The 21715-nt window shown below is 36.6% G+C and overlaps 1 protein-coding gene across 2 annotated transcripts; it reads left to right on the top strand.

The window, feature by feature from the left end:
• Window positions 1-221: 221 nt before the first annotated feature.
• Window positions 222-1178, top strand: LOC149231247 (T-complex protein 1 subunit epsilon-like). 2 transcript variants are annotated; one of them, XM_089376242.1, is made up of 3 exons: window positions 223-452; window positions 622-822; window positions 962-1178. In XM_089376242.1, the coding sequence occupies exons 2-3, from the start codon at window positions 624-626 to the stop codon at window positions 982-984; spliced, it is 222 nt and encodes a 73-aa protein (XP_089232368.1). In that variant the 5' UTR covers window positions 223-452; window positions 622-623; the 3' UTR covers window positions 985-1178. The 2 variants fall into 2 exon arrangements, with proteins under 2 accessions (XP_089232367.1, XP_089232368.1); XM_089376241.1 differs by having other exon boundaries at window positions 222-452; window positions 622-1178.
• Window positions 1179-21715: the final 20537 nt, after the last annotated feature.

Genomic DNA, 21715 nt, shown 5'->3' with positions numbered 1-21715 from the left:
CCTTATATGTAAAAACATATAAATATTTTCAATACAACCAAATTAAAATCATATTTTTCCATTTAAAAATTATTAAATTGAAATTAAAAAAAATTACACCTAATAAACTTAAACAACAACCATAAAATTATATTATTATAAATATTTTCCAACCTAACCAAGAACCAAAAGCATTATATAGCTACTTAACTAGTGATGTGAAAATAAAAAAATGTATTTACTGTTTTTCACTATGAAATTAGCATTTTTGAAAAAAGGTAAAGCTTTACTTTTCTTTACAAAACCCCTCCCAACCCAAACTTCGTTTACGTTCTAGAACAAGAAGGAGGATCTGTTCGCTTTTCGCAGGGCGGGAGCAAAAACGAGATTGCAGAGATTTGCGAATTAGGGTTTCACCAGTAGCAGACACTCGAACCCCACGATCGGTTCTTCAGTCCATTGACGGCGCCAAGGTATGTTCCATTTTTAACTTCAATGGATTTCCACCTGCACATTCAGTCTTCCACACAGAGAGGAGTACACGCATTTCAGGTTTCTGGTTCAAAATCCAGTGTGTTTTTAGCAGCCACTCTTGTATGTTTAGGTTTTAATCTCTGTGCTGCAATCTGTTACTGTTTGCAGGGATGGCGCTGGCATTTGATGAGTACGGGAGGCCATTTATCATAATAAAGGAGCAGGAGCAGAAGACCCGAATCAGAGGCTTAGATGCTCATAAGGCCAACATTGCGGCCGCCAGGTCCGTTGCGAGAATCCTCCGCACCTCACTCGGCCCCAAGGGAATGGACAAGATGCTCCAGAGCCCCGACGGCGATGTCACCATCAGTAAGCTTCTCTTCCATTTATTGAATCTCTATTTCTGGGTCGGTAAAACCCCTTAAAAATCTAAAAATCTGAAACTAAGTAGAATTTATTTTAAAAAACTTATGATTCGTAAGTAGCAGTTACTTTAAAAAATTTATAGGTTTTCCGAAAGGAGTGAAATAAGCAAATACTCTGCGATCTGCTTACTCTTCCTCACAAACTGTGAGGCCCGCCGAGCTAGATGCTCTACATACGACGCTGACTGCCTACGAAAGCTCCCGAATGGGTGAATGCGTTGAGATGTCACTAACATTGAGAGATAGACACTTTCCAGGGATCTACTTGGCGTAGAGGTACTTTTGGCGGGCTTTTCACTAACCAAGAAACATCGTTTACAAATTATTTTGCTCAAAATAACACCAATTGCTCGACAGCAGAAGGTTCATAAAGAAATGGAAATAATAATTTTAAGAAGAATTTCGGAATAAAGAAATAAATTATATAAATGTCCACAAATGATGAAAGGACATTAGGTTAATGGGACTAAAACTATATATTGATGCTGGAGTTCTTAAAGGTATTCGCTGAAAAGGAGAGACTACAAATAGGATTTCAGATGATACAGAATGACAAATGATAAAATAACAAAGGGGTGATTATCTCAATTGTTTGTAGCCAATGTTGTTGAGCATCTGGCTGGTTCTAGTTACGTGTTAGTAGGTAACCAGTTTAAATCCCCCAGATTTAGGTGCACTAGTCTATGTCAACAGTTTTACGAAGAATGCCATTCACAAATATGGAGAAGCATCTCTTGGATTTCCTTATCAGATTTTCAAGGGTTATAATAACAGATAAACCTGATACAATGAAGACGAGCATCTGGCTGGTTCTGGTTACGTGTTAGTAGGTAACCAGTTTAAATCCCCCAGATTTAGGTGCACTAGTCTATGTCAACAGTTTTACGAAGAATGCCATTCACAAATATGGAGAAGCATCTCTTGGATTTCCTTATCAGACTTTCAAGGGTTATAATAACAGATAAACCTGATACAATGAAGATGAGACTAATAGCAGAAGCCTAGAAAATAAATAAGTCCTAATTTATCTAAGCGTCAAAGGAGAGGTATGCAGGGCCATAAACCAGGCTGGATTCTATCCTGGCAAACTTTATTGAAGCTCATCGGACTGCAAAGTTTGACGGGTTACGTGTGGAAGGGAGAACCCTGGTGATGGGTGTCTGTCTAGTGTCTACAAGATATAAGCTGAGAATTATAGCTTTTGTAAGATAGCATACCTAGATGGCCTTGTGGATTATCTGGATGATCTCAACTGTGCTTGGTAAGGGTGCTTCTGAATCACTGATCGTCTGTTATTTTTGCTCATGACTGGTGCATCTACCGGGTCATCGATGCTTCATCCAGTTGAAAAAATGATGCAATCAATCTTGTGGATCTGGGTCTGGAGGACTCATGCATGTCCTGCTCTTAGAGTATTTGGTTCGCTTTACTTTGTTCTTGAATAATGAACTCTGCTTTCACTGTTGTGGGGAGATTCCGGTCTTAATGGATTTTTTGTTGTCATTTCAAAATTTGTAGTGTAGATAGTGGACAAAAGCCATGCACTGCAACAATGCTCCCAACCAGATAATTTCATTAAATTTTGGAATCTAATAAGAAAAATGGAAATCGAGTAATAGTTTGTGTGGGAAGCAAAGAAAGTGAGAAAAAAAATCTCTTAGCTTTGAGCTTCATTTATGTGTACTTTGTATAACGGCTACTTGGTTAACTTAGTAGGTCAGTCTTTATTATCTAAAATATGCATATTGAAGATTGGATATCACGGCAGTTTCTCCCTCTCATCGCCATTGTCAACATGGTCGTCAGTGAGCATCTCTACATGAACAGAGGATCTATTTGTCCTTTTAATGTTAACAAATTTATAGTTAATTATATAATAAATATTTTGATGTACATGTACATGAGGACTGATTGGCACCGTGAGCAAATCCAGGCAAGGGTAGGGGGTTCAAGAATTTTAAGGAAGGTTGCCTCTTGTTCATAATTGTTGTGACAATTTTTCTGATTATTGGAGGTTCAAGAATTTCAAAGAAGGTTTCCTCTTGTTCATAATTGTCGTGACAATTTATCTGATTACCTTGACCTCCCTGATTTCAGCATACGTGTAACTAGGAATGGCTATAAACCATAGTAGCAAAATTTGAATCCGAATATGTATTCAAATACAACTCAGTATGGAAAATACCTAATAAAGAAATGCAGCATGGTTCCAATATGGAAATCTATATTTCTCAGTATGAAAATAAGCGTTTTGTTCCATATTTTAGAAGAATTTCATCCTCACAACACACTAAAACCAGAAAAAGCAATTTATTCTTTGAAAATTTTGCAATGTAGTTTATTTTTAAGTGTTTTCTTACTGTTATTTTTATTTTTTTGAGGTTTTTGCTCTATTTTTTTGGGGCTTATATGTTGATGGGTATCAAAGACATTATAAGGTAAGTGAACTGTTCTGTATCTGCATTGCAGTGAAAACATACTGAATTTTGTACTGTTGCCGAATAGTGAAAACATACTGAATTTTGTACTGTTGCAATTGAACCGCGATTTAAATCCTATTTTGTCAGCAATAAGTACTATACTTTGTCTTTATTTAGTGTAGAGAACCAAGCACTTATTATGCTCATCTATAGAAGGGACAATGGTTGTTTGCCTATGAGGTATAAGGAAATCCAATCAGATGTTTTGTATTTTCGTATGGAATTGAATCATACTCTTGCACACTGTGACATTCATATATATCAACCTGTAGAGGCTTTAATAACACCTGGTATTCTGGTTAGTGATTTTATTGGACCTCATGTGCATATCCTACATGCACAGGATGGACTATTCATATGTTACAGGGTATTATTCTTATTATTTAGGGTGCACATCTTCAGGTGCTCAAGAACGATTACTAGAACAGTCAGTTAATTCTGCAATTTAAAGGATGAAAAAGGAGGTTATAGGAGTCTAGTTTTGGTTCTCATCCACAATGTCACACTAGTCTGCCTGGGCATGGTTCTCATGGTTTAATAGTGACTTGAGGAGTCATAATACCACAGATCACTAAACACGAATAGCTAAGGTAGCCCAAGGACAATAGCCATCTTTACACATTAATTAAAAATAAAGTGGGTCTTTACAAAAAAGATATTATATGTGCACTATCTGGTATTGGGATGGCTGGAACTCAGGAGGATCCTGTTCTTACACGGGCAGTAGAGGATCCTGTTCTTAGATGCCATGGGCTCTTAAAATGATCCTAATGCAGTTTCATTGTTTATTAATATTCCCATTCTTTTTTATATGCTTGACCCTGCAGGAAGGCGAAGCTGTACAGGTTTGACAAGGATGGGAATCAATGGAAGGAGCGTGGTGTAGGAACAGTAAAGTTTCTTAAGCACAAGGATACTACAAAGGTTCGGCTGGTCATGAGGCAATCCAAGACATTGAAAATATGTGCAAACCATTTAAGTATGTAAATTTGTTTGTTTGTTTTTTTTTGTGTAATTTCCCCCCTGAGATTGTAATAGCTTATCTTACGTCCAAGTTTTAAGAGGCTTTCTGTGCCGAGAATTTGTGTTGATCCTTATTATCTGGATTATATTGTTTTTTTTTTTTTTTGCCTTGAAGTTCATTCCCCAATGTCACTTCAGGAGCACGCAGGTAGTGATAAAACTTGGGTCTGGCATGCAACTGATTTCTCAGATGGGGAACTGAAGGAAGAACTCTTCTGCATTCGTCTTGGCTCTGTAGACAGTGAGCACTGTTCTTAGACTCTTCTAATCCTTGTTATGATCTTTTCTTTCTGTCTTGTATTTTTCTTTGATAAAATCAATGTTTGAGTACCTATATTCTTGGATCATTTCATTGAAGGGTTGATTTTGCATATGTTCTTAGGATGCTTTTGTGCAGATTATAGTGGGTTGGTAAGGGATCCCCCTCCCCAAACACCCTATCAGCATAGTTAAGACTTGAATTTAGGGTGGCTTTAATTATCTCTGGTAATAGCAAATGATACGGAGGATTGTGCATAACCCACCCCCTTTTTGATTCCAATAAGCAGAGGTGGTCACTATGGTAATCCGATTTCAATTTGTAGTTAGAAAATGGGGTCACAACTTTCCATATTTTTTGTTTTTTTTTTGTCTTTTTACATCAAACAATAGTATATTTATTAGAACCATAGTCAACTAAACAAACAGGAAACAATTTATTTGACAGGTGGAAGAAGTGATAGGCTTAGAGCAATTGAATTGTAGGCCATGCTTCTTGACAAATTGATGAACAGATGTCTCCTTACTTGAGATTTAGGTTGGCACCATGGCACCATCCTGTCCATCATTATACACTAATCTTGTCATTATCTTCTTCACTGTGAATGACTGGCCTGTTCCCTGCAAATAGATCTGGGCATAGAGGAGCCAATCCAAGAACAATAATCTCTAGCACAAGACAATATTAATGATCTAAATACCTAATCCTGAAGCTTGAGTTTGATTTTTCTCTACTGGTTCTGAATCTCTGATTGAGAATCTCCCACTCGTCATTATCAAACCTTCTCCTTCATCATTGGCATCAGCTGCACTGCTGAGGTACTTTGGTTGGTTGTCATTGGACTTGAGAGCTTGAAGTTTCAAATGATTATAGTAACAGACAGCCAGAAAAGCCAGTCCACACCCACTCAAGTTTATGACTGTAACCTTTTCATTTATTACAGACAAAGATTATGTTATGAGCAGCCAGTCCTTGACAAGACCAGCAACATTCATAGTCAAGGCTGAAGTCTTTCCTATCAGAAGAAACACTGCAAGATTAAGAGCCAAGGCACAAGCAAAAATGTCATGTAATCCAAATCAAAGGAAGAGACCCTGATTATCAGAAATGGGTATTCTACTAAGGCCCAGGGGGTGCTGAGAAAAACAAGGCAACAAGGAGCAACAAAGATGTGATGGGATTCAACTTAATCCCTTTTGATGTTCGTGGAATTTGTATGAGAACCAATTGGGTAGTCTCACATGCAACTGCACTTAACTGGAGAATCACCTCCCATGCATTCATCTTGGCCTCCCCATAAGCTGAAATAGTAACTCCAATGGATATGGCCAACATATTGGCCTCGGGCTTACCTTTATAAGCTTCTTTCTTCAGGGAAACCACAATCAAATACACAGCAATGGGAATTAGAGCTTTAAGCATTTGAAATAATGATACTGAGAGGAAAACATAGGCAGAATTTGAAAACCAGAGGCCCAAAGAATACACTTATCAATACTATGGGTTCAACGAGCTTGAAGACTCTTACAATAGCAACAACCAGTGTTGAGTAGAAGCCCATGTGAATCATGGTGGGACTGATCACACTAAAGTTGTCAAGCAATGGCAACTCCAATGGATATGGCTAACATATTGGCCATGGCCTCACCTTTATAAGATTCTTTCTTCAGGGGAACTGCAATCGAATGCATATCAAATGGGCACAAGAGCTTTCAACATTTGAAATATCGATACTTTGAGAGACATGCACCAAGGGCTGCATCATTTAGGATTTGTACTCAGTTTAGGTGTCATATTCAAGGGGAAGTTGTTATGCTTTCCACCACTTCATAGATTGTTAGAGTAATGAAACAAAAGAGGCTCCCTCTTGAGGCTAGATTATGTCATTCATATCAGCTGTGTTGTTGATGTCCTAGCTCAGCCAGGTCTTGCCAAAACTCTGTTGAGGTTCAAAATTTATTATAAACTGAAATGTCTTCACAAGAATTGACCTCATAAAATGCCATAATCACAAGATATGCCATACATGGCTGTGATTATGGCTCGCAAGACCCTTAGACTTTGAGCAATGAGGCTCGCAACATCACTTATGATTATGCACTCTACAATTCTGTGACCAGCTGAATGTCAAGCATTTGAACCGCGATTTAAATCCTATTTTGTTAGCAATAAGTACTATACTTTGTCTTTATTTAGTGTAGAGAACCAAGCACTTATTCTGCTCATCTATAGAAGGGACAATGGTTGTTTGCCTATGAGGTATAAGGAAATCCTATCAGATGTTTTGTATTTTCGTATGGAATTGAATCATACTCCTGCACACTGTAACATTCATATATATCAACCTGTAGAGGCTTTAATAACACTTGGTATTCTGGTTAGTGATTTTATTGGACCTCATGTGCATATCCTACATGCACAGGATGGACTATTCATATGTTACAGGGTATTATTCTTATTATTTAGGGTGCACATCTTCAGGTGCTCAAGAACGATTACTAGAACAGTCAGTTAATTCTGCAATTTAAAGGATGAAAAAGGAGGTTATAGGAGTCTAGTTTTGGTTCTCATCCACAATGTCACACTAGTCTGCCTGGGCATGGTTCTCATGGTTTAATAGTGAATTGAGGAGTCATAATACCACAGATCACTAAACACGAACAGCTAAGGTAGCCCAAGGACAATAGCCATCTTTACACATTAATTAACCGGTCTTACATTAATTATCCTAGGGGGTTTTAATACTTCCAAATGCTTAAAAAACAGTTAGCAGAGCATTCACATTACACATTCCAGCAATCTTTTCTATAAACCAACCAAATGCAGTCAGGAGAGCCCTCCTTTTAAACTATACAACCTTATTGTTAGTATGATCAACCTTATTTTAATATATAGTGTGACAAACCGTATGTGACAGGCAGGTGGAAAACTTTTCTCGCAATTGACTAAGCGACGTCCTGCGAGCCAGACTTGAGATGGAAACCCTCGTCAGAAGTATATGCTTGGCTCTTTTCCAAACAAATGAAGAGTCAATGAGGTTTTGTGTAATCACTTCTGGTATCGTATTGGGTTATTGTTAGAAGCGATAATTGGATTCGGATTCTCATCGAGTGAGTTGTTCTGCTTTCTCAATTTGAGAGGGTTTGTTTGGAGGGAAAAACGAAAGAGGACATACAAGAATAGTGAGGGGAAATATGCAGAGGAAGAGGATTGAGAACATCGCTAGCAGGCAGGCTACATTTTCCAAACGTAGGTGGATTACTGAAGAAAGCTTATGAGCTCTCGGTGCTCTGCACTGCAGAAGTTGAACTTGTGATTTTCTCCCCAGTAGGAAAGCTCTATGAACTGTTTTTTAGTGCAAATCCTACTATTTTGATTCTAATATTCATGGCTATGCAAACCTCATGAGATTCTTACTAATAACCCCGCTGGTGCAAGCCCTAGTAAGCTCGATGTTGAAAAACTTAGTGTAAAACCTCCAAATCGCTGGTTTTGTTGTAGTGCTTATTGGAGAGTATATAAAAAATTTCACACCTTTTTATGAGATATGGGAGGAAAACATGTTAAAGATTTTTAATAAATATAAAATTTCCAAAATGATGCTAGTTACGTGTGATTCGTTTTTCATTGTTTGTGATTATGAAAAATGAAACTCAATGTTTTTTCATTAGTGCACACATATTTCAGGAGATGATGATTATGTAACAAGGTTTTTTCATTTTATGGTTAACATTGTATAACAAAAACATGCGTTGTGTTATGTAATTAATACTAACATGTAATATTGATTTTTTTTATCAGAATGCTATAGGTAATGATTGCCAAGACGATGATCCAAATTATGTTCAACATATACCAGGAGATGATGAGGATGAGGATGAGGATGATGGTGGTGAAGGAGGAGATGATGATGATAGTTGCGGTGTTGGTGATGATGTGGATCAGAGTAATTAGGATGGTCAAGATGATCATGAGGATGATCTTGGTGGTGGTAGCTAGGCATGCACATGCATTGTTTTTTATGAAGAAATTATTGTGTAGAATGACATTGTTATGTTTAGATGGGTGTTGTGAATTTACCCTATATCAATGAGACATTTTGATTTTGTAATCATACGATGAGTTTGATTTATGTATGTTGTTAATTTATCGTAGAATAACGATATTCATGAAATATTTTGATTTGTTAATCATATTTGAATTTTACTTGTTTTGATTAAAAATAATACTGATTTTATTAGTATTATGTTGCTATTTTATACATGTTTTGAAAATTGTTAATGACACATTGTTATTTTTTTGGATGGATGTTGTCAATTTCTCTTAAATTTCTTTACAAATGATTTTGAATTGTGATATCTGCTTTAATGATATTTAGAAACTATCATATATTTCACTATGAATCTATAAAGGGGGTCATATATGTAAAGAAAAATATACTCTATATAAGAAGTCAAATGCGGATGTAACCATGGATGTAAAATTGAAAGTAAAATTGGATGTTAAACTAGGAATTAATACAAAATGCAAACAATTGACATACAAAGTGTTTTAAATTAGAAGTGAAAAATTGTGCAATAGTTGACACAAAGAAGGGAACAAAACATGGCATACAAAAGGATATCAAATTGGGCAAAAACAAGGACACATAAATGGGCACCAAATTAGATGCAAAAAAAGACAACAACTAGATGTAAAATAAGATGCAAAGTTGAGCGTTAAAAAGAAGCAAAAACGTTACAAATTAATATGCCTAATGATGATGCAAATAATGGTGTAAATTTGGGATGCAAACTTGGGGCAAAAAAGGAAAAAAAAAAGATGTAAGAAAAGACATAAAACAAGATGCAAAATGGGGCTGAAAAAAGGTGAAACCAAGGATGCCATATTGGATGTAAAAAATGATTCCTAATCACATGCAAATTTAGGCTCAAACTCAGTCACAAAATTATATGCAAATGTGGACACAAAATGAGGCAAAAAAAGATGCAAATTTGGATGGTGAAAATGATGTAAAACTAGACACCAAAAAAATGCAAAATTGGATGAAAAAGTCAGTGTAAATAATGGTGCAACATTGGACACAAGTAGACACAAAAAAATGGTGCAAAAAGGGGCATAAAATAGCTTAAAATTGGATGCAAAACTTGGTGCAAAAACAAATACAAAAGTAGACGTAAAAAATGGCTCTAAATTGAATGTACCATTAGACACAAAATAAGATGCAAAGGTGGACACAACACATGACTCAACATAAGATGCAAATATAAATGAAAATTTGGATGCTCAAAATGATGTAACATTAGATGCAAGAGATGGTGTTAAAAATGATGCAAAATTGGATGAAACAAATGACGCAAAATATGGTGCAAAATGAGATGGGAAAAATGGAGACAAATCAAACGTAAATGTGGATGTAAAAAATGGTCCAAAAAAAGATGCAAAAATGGGCACAAAAATGGATGCAAAATTTGGTGCTAAATCAAATTCAACACATGGTGCAAAGATAGGCACCAAAGCTGGTGCAAAAATAGAAGCAAAAACTAGTGTAAGACTAGATACAAAACCTGGCGTAAGACTAGATGCAAAAACTGACACAAAATGGATGCATAAAAAGACGTTAAATTGGATTCAAAATACAGTGTAAACTTGATGCAAATGATGGTGCAAAAATGGAAGCAAAGAATGACACAAAATAGGAAGCAAAAGAGAATGAAAAATAGATGCAAAAAATGACACAAAACTAGAAGCAAAACCTGTCATAAAATAAGATGCAAATCTTGGTTCAAAATTTGACGCAAAAAATGATGCATAGTTTGGTGTAAAAAATGATGCAAAATCTAGCGTGAAAAAGGATGCAAAATCAGGTGCAAAAAAGGACGCTTTAAAAATTGTACAATAGAGCCAGATTTAGCGCCAGGTTGCTCATCACAATTACAAAAAAAATGCACTAAAATCTTGCGCAAATCGCTGGTTTTGTTGTAGTGATTTTACCAATAGCGCCCCACTATTCGCCATCCGGTAACACCAAATCCGGATCACCTCGGAAATCCATGCCAACATATGGGTACTCGGAATAGACCATCTCCTGGCGCTCGAACCACCTGAAGAAGGTATCAGTGAAAGTAATCTGAGATTGACCAGCATGCCTAGACATGTGGTCAACCCATCTCTGCATGCGTGGCTCGGTAGGAGAAGGCAAGTCGAGTGCAATATACTGAGGCTGCATCAGTGGTATTTTCTCCAAGGCAAAGGTAGTCAAAATAGAACCAAATCCAAAGTTCTTCAGCTTCCCGTCCTTTACCTTGGTCAATTGACTTTTCATCTGAACAAGTATTGCATCACACCAATTGAATACTTTCGGTTGGAGACACTCCAAGGCGTGCTACACATAAGATCTGTTAGCGACATGTAGAGATGCGCTACCGGCCATCCTACCAATAGTATACACAATGGACCAGAGAGACCTGTCAGTAATCTCACGGATAACAACCTTGCCGTCTCTGCTTGGCTGGGAACCTTCCCTGCAATACTGGCGGACATAATCTCTCACGGAGTCATTCCCCCGGGCCGAACCTGACAAAGAAATGGGAGCACCCCGCCTTGACAACCCAGTCAAGAAGTAAATGTCTACGATGGTCAAGGGTATGGATTTTCCCCTAATTTGGAATACTTGGTTGATGGGATCCCAAGCATCAAGCATATACTGCAGTAAAGAGATCTGTGCTCTCATGCTAGAGATACGGAAAAACTTCAGCAGGCCACAGTTCCGCAGCACGTTCACCGTGACAGGGTCATGGAGAGCAATCATATCTTCTTCTTCATGTTCTCGTTCTCGCCATGTAAGGGACATTTTGCTCAAAGATCCCTGCAAAACAAACAAGAGAAAGAGTAAGTTCCTGGATTTGATGAGAAACTGGCAAAATTTCATCAAAAACTGTGCCACAAAATCAGTTTTCTAAGCCCAACGCAGGTAGACAGTGTCCCACCTGCGTTGAAGGTCAAGCTGCCTTAAGGCAGCTTGACATTCAACGCAGGTTTCGAGTGGACCACCTGCGTTGATGACAGGGCGCCCTGGCAAAACCCCAGGTGCTCAGAAAGACAGGGAAACAGGCACAGAATGGAAAAATGAAACCATGAAAAGAAAGAGCTAAGGTTTAGCTCCTACCTGGTCCAGACGGCGCCGAGAATCATCCACAGAATCTCCCAAAATTAGCTGGTGAAAATCAAGGGGGAAGAGGCACCTCCAAAGCTCCAACAAACCAAGTTCAAATGAAATGGTAAAATGAGAGGTAAAAACACTTTTTAATTTCTTTTTACGTAGTTTAAAGCGAAATATTAGGGTTATATTCTCATTTCCATGCAAATGTTATTAATTTCTAACTAGTTTTATGCAGCAATTGATGATACAGTACTATCTTTGAAAAGGGAAAAGCTAGTCATGGTAAAAATCAAAATTTGACCATATAATTTATGAGCAGTTTTAGCATAAAGTTCATGCTCGTTAAAAAATAAACGCAAGATCCGAGCAGTTTTAGCACATAGTTCATGCTCGTTAAAAAATAAACATAAGCAATGAGCAGTGTTTTGGCGCATTCAAGCTCATTAAAAAATGAACCTATTCCGGTAAATAACCGTTATGTATGTAACCTTATCTGCCATAAAAGCCTTGGTCGTGTTTGCACCATCACCTCCACTTTTCATTTGGCCGATCGTTCACCTCCATATGATTGTTTACCCATTTTGAGGAACAGCTGCGAAGAGTGATTTCACCTAGCCATCCTTGTGACACTGCCGTGATTGGAAAATTCCCACCTGTACCTGGAATCAACTGCTAACCCTGTTCATCACTCTTTCCTCAAAAGACGAGTCTTCTTTAAGCTCTTTTCAACTGACTCGTAAAATATGAAAAGATTGCCGAGTTTTGGCCTTCAATCTTGTTAAAGCGACCGGAAGAGCTATCCCTCCTCTAGATTTTAATCTTTTTGGACCTGAGGGATTATTGCACAAAAAGATCGAGCGCTTGTTTTGTTCGGATCGTTAAAACTATCGAAAATTCATCCCTTCTGTATTGTTTTATACTTTTTCGGACTTAAGGGATTAGATGACGAAAAAGGAATTTTGGAGTTAACTTTATGTACCTTTTCAGACTCTCTAAAAATGAAAAGGACCGAGTTATCCTTGTCGTTAGACTCGTTAAAATCACTAAATAGCGACAAACTTGTCTTTAGACGAGAACGAGTTTCACTATTGCTAGGCTCGTTAAAACATAGCGATGGGCTTGCCCGAAGGGCAGGTTATAGAACAAGCATATGTTATCCTCCTCAAGCTTGAAAAAAATAAAGAGGTACTGGTCAGCAATGACTGGGGAAAAATTGGGAGAAAATCAGGAAAACTTTGATGGTAGCAAGTCGCTCTTGAACATGACACTTTTCCTCCGTACCACAATCGGGTTGGGTTCTTTCATTCATCGGTCACATCACCATGGTCTCGTCATACCATCCATATTTGGGGTAATGCTACTGATCCATCGCATCAGTGTCGCCATATGTTCAAGAGAAGTCGTTCAGAAAGATTCAACCGGGTCCCATCCACTGCCATACATTATCCTTCATCCATTCATGACCGCCACCCTGAATCATATGTCACAGATCGTTTTCACCTCCATTAAAATCATTAGCTCCATTCCGTGTCACTGATGTGGGATTCATTAAGGCCCTCCTGTGACGGATCGCTTCTTATCGACATCAGCTCATTACCCAAGAAGTTGATCTAGGAACAACCCCTTCAGTACTTTGAAGCTTGCATGCCTCAATGGCAAGTTTCTCACTTCCGGCGACAGGTATACATCAATGACCTTCGACCGAAAGATTTTGCGTGGTGTTCGACGCCAAGTCCTTTATTCACACCACGTGAATTGTACTGCAGTACCTTGAGGGTCATTATCATTATCGGTGATTCCTCTCGCGCTTGTTAACGGTTTACCTCATTGACCGGTAATCAAGTGATGTCTTTCCATGTTCGACTTCAGCACAATTCTCACATGGATCGACTTGTACTTAGAGTGAAGATCGAATGAGTTTTGAAGACCCCGGATCTAGTTTCATCCATCCGGGCTGCGATATATATTCAGGAAAGATAAAGACATTTTGACATGTACATCATTGCAGCAGATGATCATCCTACTCAAAGGATGATAATTTCGCCAAAATTATCAGTCTACCATCAGACGATCGTCTGTTCTATGTACAAAATGAATTTATAAAGTTGAGCATGGGAATGCCCGCCTCAGCTAGATCATGAAATCAGTATGAATCATAATGTATTGTATTGTATCTTATTACAGGTCTCCTCCCAGCATTGGATGAACTTCGGATCCCCCTGATAAAGCATTTCGCCCGATAAACGGCCTCATACTTTAGGGGGCAACTGTTATAGAAATTTTTGTGCCTTACAGCATTGAGCATGAAATGTCCATAATCTAAGGGATCCCAAGTCCCTAAACATGTTGTTCCTACCCCTAGAGGAACAAGGCTAACAAACCACAACAATTCACAGAAGTCCTCCAACTGAAACTGCTCAAAAACAAGTCAATTCAGGATCATGTCAACTGCTCCATTGACCATCTGCACTGAATGTCAGTGGCTCCACTGTCTACCTACGTTGAATGTCAACTCCAACACTAGCTACCTGCGCTGAGCGAGTTTGGACATGTGGCAGACTCATTCCTCAAGGTGTCAGAAGCCAGGAAGCTTCCAAAATGACACTTGCCTCAGGGAATTCGACTGGTGATGAGTAAGAGGTTCCAAATCTCCAAGTGGAAGCAAGAACCTCCAAGTGGACTCAAGAACTGAGAGAGGGAGAGGACACTAGTCAGATCTCAAGCTGACTCATCCTCTCTCCAAAATAACTATATATAGATCTCTCCTCCATGAGATCTAGAGGCTGGAATTTTGTTATTGCAAAGAATTGCTGTTGGTTTGAGACTGGAATCATTGGGTGCTTAATGCTTTGAAGGGAGCTGAAGAAGGAATTCCATTCTGCCGGGAAGGAGATGCTGGATTGGAGCCCTCTGGGTTGTATCTCTTCCTGAACCTTGTTATCAATCAATAAAGCTATCTTGGTTTTCTCCTATATACTGGTGTATTTGTATGATTGCATTAGTGTATTTGATTTACTTCTAATCCTGAATCATTTGTGAATATGAATATTTGCCTTTGTGTTGTGTTCTTCTCTTGTCGCAAGTAGCTGTTCTCTTGTCACAGGTAGCTTTTCTCTTGTGATCTTGTGGGAATCAAGTAGCTGTTCTCTTGAGCAAGCGAGGAGGCAAGTAGTTGTGAACACCCAAAGAGAAGAGGATCTAGATCGAGGGACAAACGGAAGACAACGGTAAGTCTATCGATCTCCCCTCTTTCACATTCCATAAAGGAAGGAACCAGAATAGTTGTATCTGTTTGTTGCTAAGGCACTGTCACACCTTAGGTGTATAGGATCGTCCTGCATAGGCATTTTTCCCCACAACAGTGTGGAAGGGGGGTAAGGGTGGAGTTGGATGGCCATCTGATTGCGGGGTGGGGTGGCGTGGCGTGGTGTGGGTCGATTGAGGGGGAAAAGGGGTAGGGGGGGCGTGGGGGGTAGGGGGTGGGGAAATCGCCCGCCACTCCGCAGATGGATGGGGTGGTGTGAATGGGCTTCTGCCATTTCTTAGTGTTAATATTTTTTTAATTTCAATTATCTGATTATACAAATTAAAAATTTATGATATATTTTCGTTGTGGATTTAAGTTAATATGTTTTCATTATTTACTGATTTATGTGTTTCTATTTTTTAGGAAAATGGCATCAAAGAAGATTTCTGTGAATATGTTTGGACCAAAGACACTTAAAGGTGCATCTTCAAAAAACATTGCTGAACGAACTCCACCTGAGCTCATGGCTACAAATTTTTCAAGTGCCTCAAATGATAAGAAGATGATTTCAGACTGGAAGAATTCAAAAGAGATGAAATTCCCATCAAGGGTCTGGTTTGTGAAAGAAAAACAAAGCCAAAATGTGAACATATATCTATATCTTGATATACCAAATGAAAATGGAATTTTTGAGCTGATGGGAAGAGTCATAGATATGTGTTCGGTACCGGACACTAAAGTTGTTTACATACTTACAAAAGTTCCCAAGTCACATGAAAGGGTTAAATATCGACTAACATATTCATTATATGACACGAGAGAGGTATCTACAAAGTTGTGTAAACAAATTGTAAATGAGATGAAACAAAACATCGTAAGTATTGTAATTTATATTTATATTTTGCTTTCTTGAAAGTGTCTCGCTATATTTTTTTAATTTTGTTTTTATTGACATATGATATTTTGTTTGGCAGAATTTTGTTGAAAGTTGTTCAATTAGGTTGGAAGGTATTCATTTCATAGAGCATGATATCATAAAAGTTGTCAGCAATTTTTACTCAGTGTCAGAAGAAGATATGGAAAATAAGCAAAATGTAGTAATTGATGATGCTAAAAAACTACATCCAAAGGATCAGAAAAAAAAGGCCTCTAGCTGATAAATCTAACAAGGGTAGACAAGTTACTTTTGAGGGCGTTGAAGTTGAAACTGACAGTGAAGCATCTGTTGTCGTTACTAAAGATGATATTGGAACTAAGAAGAGTCATAAAATACCAAAAGTAACAATGCCCAAGAATAAATCTGTTGAGAATGTTATGACGAAGAAAAGTAAAGTTGAAGATTTTGAAGTAGTCATTACCAGTAGTCAAGAACCTAGTGAAACTTCAAAAGAAAGCAGAGAAATCATTACACCAGGAGTTGATTTAGAGGATGGAATTATCAAAACAAAGAAAATTTCATTCGACAAAATTTGACAAAGAAAAACTTAATTCATGGTGGTCGTACATTTCAGCTTAATGTCAGAAAAACCTATAAGGAAAGTGAAGGACAATGTCAATATCAAGTCAGAAAGCCACATCATCTGCATGTTCACAACTTGAAGACATTGATGAGGTATAATCCATATGCTCATGTGGTTAATTATGTGCTTCTTGTTGATCCAGTTCAAGTTCCCAACAAAGAAGCATTTGATAAGTCAAAATGTTTTGAATACAATTATTGTGTGCTTGGGGGGAACCATTCTGTAGAATCTCAAAGACAATTGATGGAGGAATATTCCAATAACCCACATTTTGAAACAATGAAATGTATCATTTATTCTGGTTTACCGGATACAGAAGCAAAGTTAGTGGCATGGGATCATAATTTAGATAATGAATATAGGATGTGTATGACTTTCATCCAAAGGGTTCGATTTATTCATAGTGAATTTTAAGAAAAATGTGGTGGGGATAGGATTAATGTTACTGCAGATTTTTGAAGGGAATGTTGTATGGAAATAGGCTATCAAATTGAAGAGAAACCCAATTCAAAAGTTGGAAAACGCCACCTTCCTAGTGATATATTCAGAGGTGTTGATAATATTTTCCAATTGGCATTTAGAAGTGGAGATGTTTGGAAGTTGATTGATGAGATTTTTAGCATATGGGAAAACATTGGCATTAAAAACCAGAAGCTCAAAAAGTCTAAACCATTGATATGTGGCAGCAGTAAATTAGGTCTTGAATTGAAGTAGCTTCCAGAATATATGACTATCACACCTTGGAGAGCAATGCAGGGAGTGAAAGATGAAAAAATTGTCAAAACAATATTATCTCGTGTGAAGTTAGGGGAATTATCATTGGAGGAAATGTCTGAGGAATTTCAAAAGTAAGTTTGTTGAATTATTTTTATTTATTTCTAGATTATAATTTTCTTTTAAATAAAACATGTTGTTCTTGGTAGTATTTGTTATACATATCATTATATTGAATTTTTGTTACTTTATCTATGCAGTCACAAAGTTTACATGAAAATTTAAGAACAAATGGTTAGATTGTTGAATGATAATAGTTGGGATGATGTTGTATGAAACTATCCAGATTCAAGTTCTACGTCAACATTAAAAGATTTTTATCTTGCATTTAAAAAGGTATCTTGATTTACACATTCATTTTTATTCATCTGTGTACTATTTTTAATTTATAACTTACACATATATTTTTTTATTTTATAAAAGATGAAGAAGGATGATAATGGAGTGCCAACTAGCTTCAAAACCTTTATTGAAAAAATAAAGACCGAAAGATTGAGGAAGCAACGTGCTAAGAATGTTGAACTTGATCCAACTCTTACACATTTCATTTGGAATGGGCTAGAAACTATTCAATATCAAGTAATACAAGGTGATCGTGAAGACATTGCTAAACTCATACCTAAATGGGAGTATGCCCTAGTTATTGCAGATATTCCCCATGGTTTCAATATTCCAAATACTGACTATGATAGTGACCCTTATACTTATCAGGTTCTTAGTAAAGTGGTTGCGGGATTTGTAGAAGTCACATCATCACCATTATGGAGATTTGTGACATTTCATTCAGACATACAATTGGCAATGATATTGTCAAACTTCAAAGGGAAAACAAATTCAAGGATGTAACTTACATGGTAAGACGTTTAAAATGTATATTTGATTAATGTTGAAAAATTCATTTATGTACAAGTTGATTGAACTTTTACTATTTCATGTTACAGGCAAAAGTCAAATCTTCATAATCATGACGATCAAGTATTTATAAATGATTGTGAGTTCATTCATATTGATAGTGGGGCAAAAGATGACAACTATATGTCTATGATTTTTAATCAGGTGGACGGAAAGAGTCATAGCCAAATACTGACTTATGATGCTGTTGTGAGAAAACTAACATATGAAGACAAAGAAGAAAAAGGAGAGATAGTTAACATTTATCAAAAACCACAATTATTAATTAACTATCTTATAGACATATGTTCAAATGAAGGAGATTGGGTTCTGGATTTATTTTCTGGGTCAGGTAATTTTTATTATATAGAATTGAATTTCAATATGTTATTTTTTTAATTAATATGTCATTGTACTAATTTACTTCATTATTTATTTTGTGCTTGATAATTTGGTACAACACTAGCATGCTGCCTTCAAAAAGGAAGAAATTGCATTGCAATTGAAAAAGATCCATTACAATGCAATTTCATTCAGCAAAGAATTAATGCTCTTCAATTTCTTCCAGATGCAATGCAAGAAATTGGGTTGAAGAAAGGAGACTTTAGTGAATCACATGTGGCAAAAAAGGCAAAGGAACCTCAACCACCATTACATGGGATGTTTGGAAAGACATACATTGGGAGATTCGCAGACATAAAAGATCCATTAGAAGACGAAAATGAGCAAATAGAAGCAGAAAATATTGTGGAAGAAGACAATGATGAAACTCTATAAGACGAAGAGTTTGGATTACGTGACATTGTTGATTGAATTTTAGTTATGCTTGGAAATCAAGCTCATTTTTTTGTAACTTTTAAGTAGTTATACTTGCAATGTTTTGACTTTGACATTTTATGAGAAGAATATACACTCAATTAAGGTTATTATGCATTCAATATTTGTAATATGTGATTTTGGAATTAATTTTTAAGTTAAGAATTATTTTTTGAAAAAAAAAAGATTATTATTATTTTTTGACATGAAATTCATAAAAAAAACTATTGTTTAACTATTTTTAGTTAAAATTTTCGTATAAAAATTGTGATTTTCGCATGTCAATTGCAGCAAAAAATGATCAAAACGTGTAGTTTTTTAATTATATTTATGTTAAAAATGGCTATTTTTATGTCCATTGGTAAAAAATATTGTTTTTTAGAAACAATTATTTCTTGTGGATTGAAAAATTAATTAATGATGTATAAATATGTAAAATATTGAAAATTCAAAATATCGACCTTCTTCTTTAAATATGCGAAACAATAAAAACCTCACTACAAAAAAATGAAAATAAAAATAAAAGCAAGAAAATATGAAGAAAAATACCACTTCAAAAATTATTTAATTTACAAAATAATTATTTACATTTCATACATTAGAAAATTAAAAAAATTAAAGAAAAATGTCTTTTAAAAAAGGCCCTAGTGTAGAATTACCACATTTTTAAATCAACATAAAAAACATTACCATTATAAAACACAATGTACATAAAAAAATTTATAGTGCCGAAAACTAAGCTTTAAAAAACACGTGTGTTCTGCATAACCCATTTTCAAAATCGGGTCACTTTTTTGCTATCTCTACAAAACGGGTAACGATATGGGTTCCCATTTCAAAGTTTACATCGTTCAAGGGATTTTGAGGAGACTGAGATGATGAAGAACAATAATTTTGATCAAGGAGTAGTGATATATGCTGCTCATCTGCTGAGGGTATGGCTTCTTTTGCACAAGGTAAGCCATTTTCTCAATGTTTCTGAACAAAAAGTATGGGAGGTTTAACATCTTCACCCTTGTAAAATGCATGAGTTTCCTGATGTGGTAGGTGTACAAGTTGGAAAATCTGCGCTCACAAGTGAAATATTTGATGATGATTCTCATCAAAGGGACATACTTGTTCTCAAGAAATTTGAAAGGAAAGAGCCTCTTCATTTGATTTTCGTACTGAGGTTTGATGTAAGGCTCATAATAATGTTCATCAAGATCCTGGGCCTTATACCACTTGTCACCAACATTAGAAATCCTGGTGGCATCTAAAATGATGGATGATGAAATTGTGAAAGTTACCCCAGCAAGAGTCACTTTGTTGTTTTGAAGATGAGCCACAAAGAGTTTGGTGAGCTCTGGGTGATATTGTACTCTCTCCACTTGTTCACAAAACTCATAGCATCCTTGATATCTAAAACATGAAACGGCCAACTGAGAAGCCTGCAATTCCTTGAGGTTTGTTGGCTCTTCTCTTGTGATCTTGCCTCCCTTATGAGGTTTTTTGTGCTGCCTGGCTCTATCTGCTGAACTGTCACTAGCTGTGTTTTCCTCTTCATATTCATGATCTTCTCTGTCCATTTTTAAAATATTGTTTGGTTGCACACATTTAGAAAGGGATGAAGGGAATGACTGGGATTCTTTAGGATTGTAGGGATGTGTTTAGGGTAGATTTAGACAATCATGGGTAAAATATGAATTCTGAGAGTGAGGGAAAGGGTTTTTAGGATGAGGGATATAATGAGGGGATATGGATGAGGGGACAAGTAGTGATGTGATGAGGGTTTCTAGTTCTAGTGATGGGTGATGGGAAACAAAGAAATTAGGGTTTTGTAGAGGAAAGTAGGGTTTGATTTTAATCATGAAGAAAAATGTTTATGACTTTCATGTGCAAGCTAAAGATGAAGTGGAGAAGAGTAACTTACTGGTAAATAGGAAGAGAGCAAAGAATTTGGTGATTTTTTGGTATTATGGATGATTTAGAGGCTTGCTGCTCAACGCGCAACGCCTTCGCCTAGACGCGCAACACCTAGTCCTACGCGCAATGACTTTGTTATTTTGAACTGCTGAAATTTGATAGACGCATAGCACACTGCTCTACGTGCAGCGCCTTGTCTCCTATGCGCAAAACCTACCTATTTTCTCCATAAGTGCAACGCCTTACTCCCTACGCGCAACGCTTATTTTCTTCTGCCCAAACCCACTTGAATTTCACCTTTTCCTCTTACCTTTGGACTTCTTTGCTTGCAAGATGAGCATAATGACTTAGAAAATGGAATGTGAGGGTTTATATATGAGTACAAATTTGATTTTTCACTTTAGAAAAACCCACTTTTCAAATGTTCCTTGTCCTTTTCAAAACTCTATTTTTTAATGCCTTTTCTCATTTGTCTTTGCAGGTGGATCAATGGTCATGCTGACTTGATTTTTTGTAGTGCTTCTTTGTTAGGAAGTAGGAACAGATACTTAGAAGCAGTTGGGAACCATTATTACATATAGAAACTTAAAATTACATAAGAAATATAAATAAAATCAAAATACTCTGTTTTCACCTCAAAACATGTTTTGAGGTGAAAATTACATTAAGCTTTAAAAATTAACATTTTCAGTAAACTTATGACTTCCAAGCTACCATGCTTGAATTATTTAGCATCCTCATGTCTTTGCTAACCATTATT

The sequence above is a fragment of the Pinus tabuliformis genome, chromosome J, assembly GCF_031772625.1.
Source record: "Pinus tabuliformis cultivar Carrire ecotype Pingquan chromosome J, CPIR1, whole genome shotgun sequence".
NCBI classification, from domain to species: Eukaryota; Viridiplantae; Streptophyta; class Pinopsida; order Pinales; family Pinaceae; genus Pinus; species Pinus tabuliformis.
The sequence above is the reverse complement of the archived record's forward strand: the minus strand, read 5'-3'. Positions and strand labels throughout refer to the sequence as shown.

What these genes read in the sequence shown, in the direction of transcription:
- LOC149231247 (XM_089376241.1), top strand. Translation starts at nt 624, where the DNA reads ATGGCGCTGGCATTTGATGAGTACGGGAGGCCATTTATCATAATAAAG.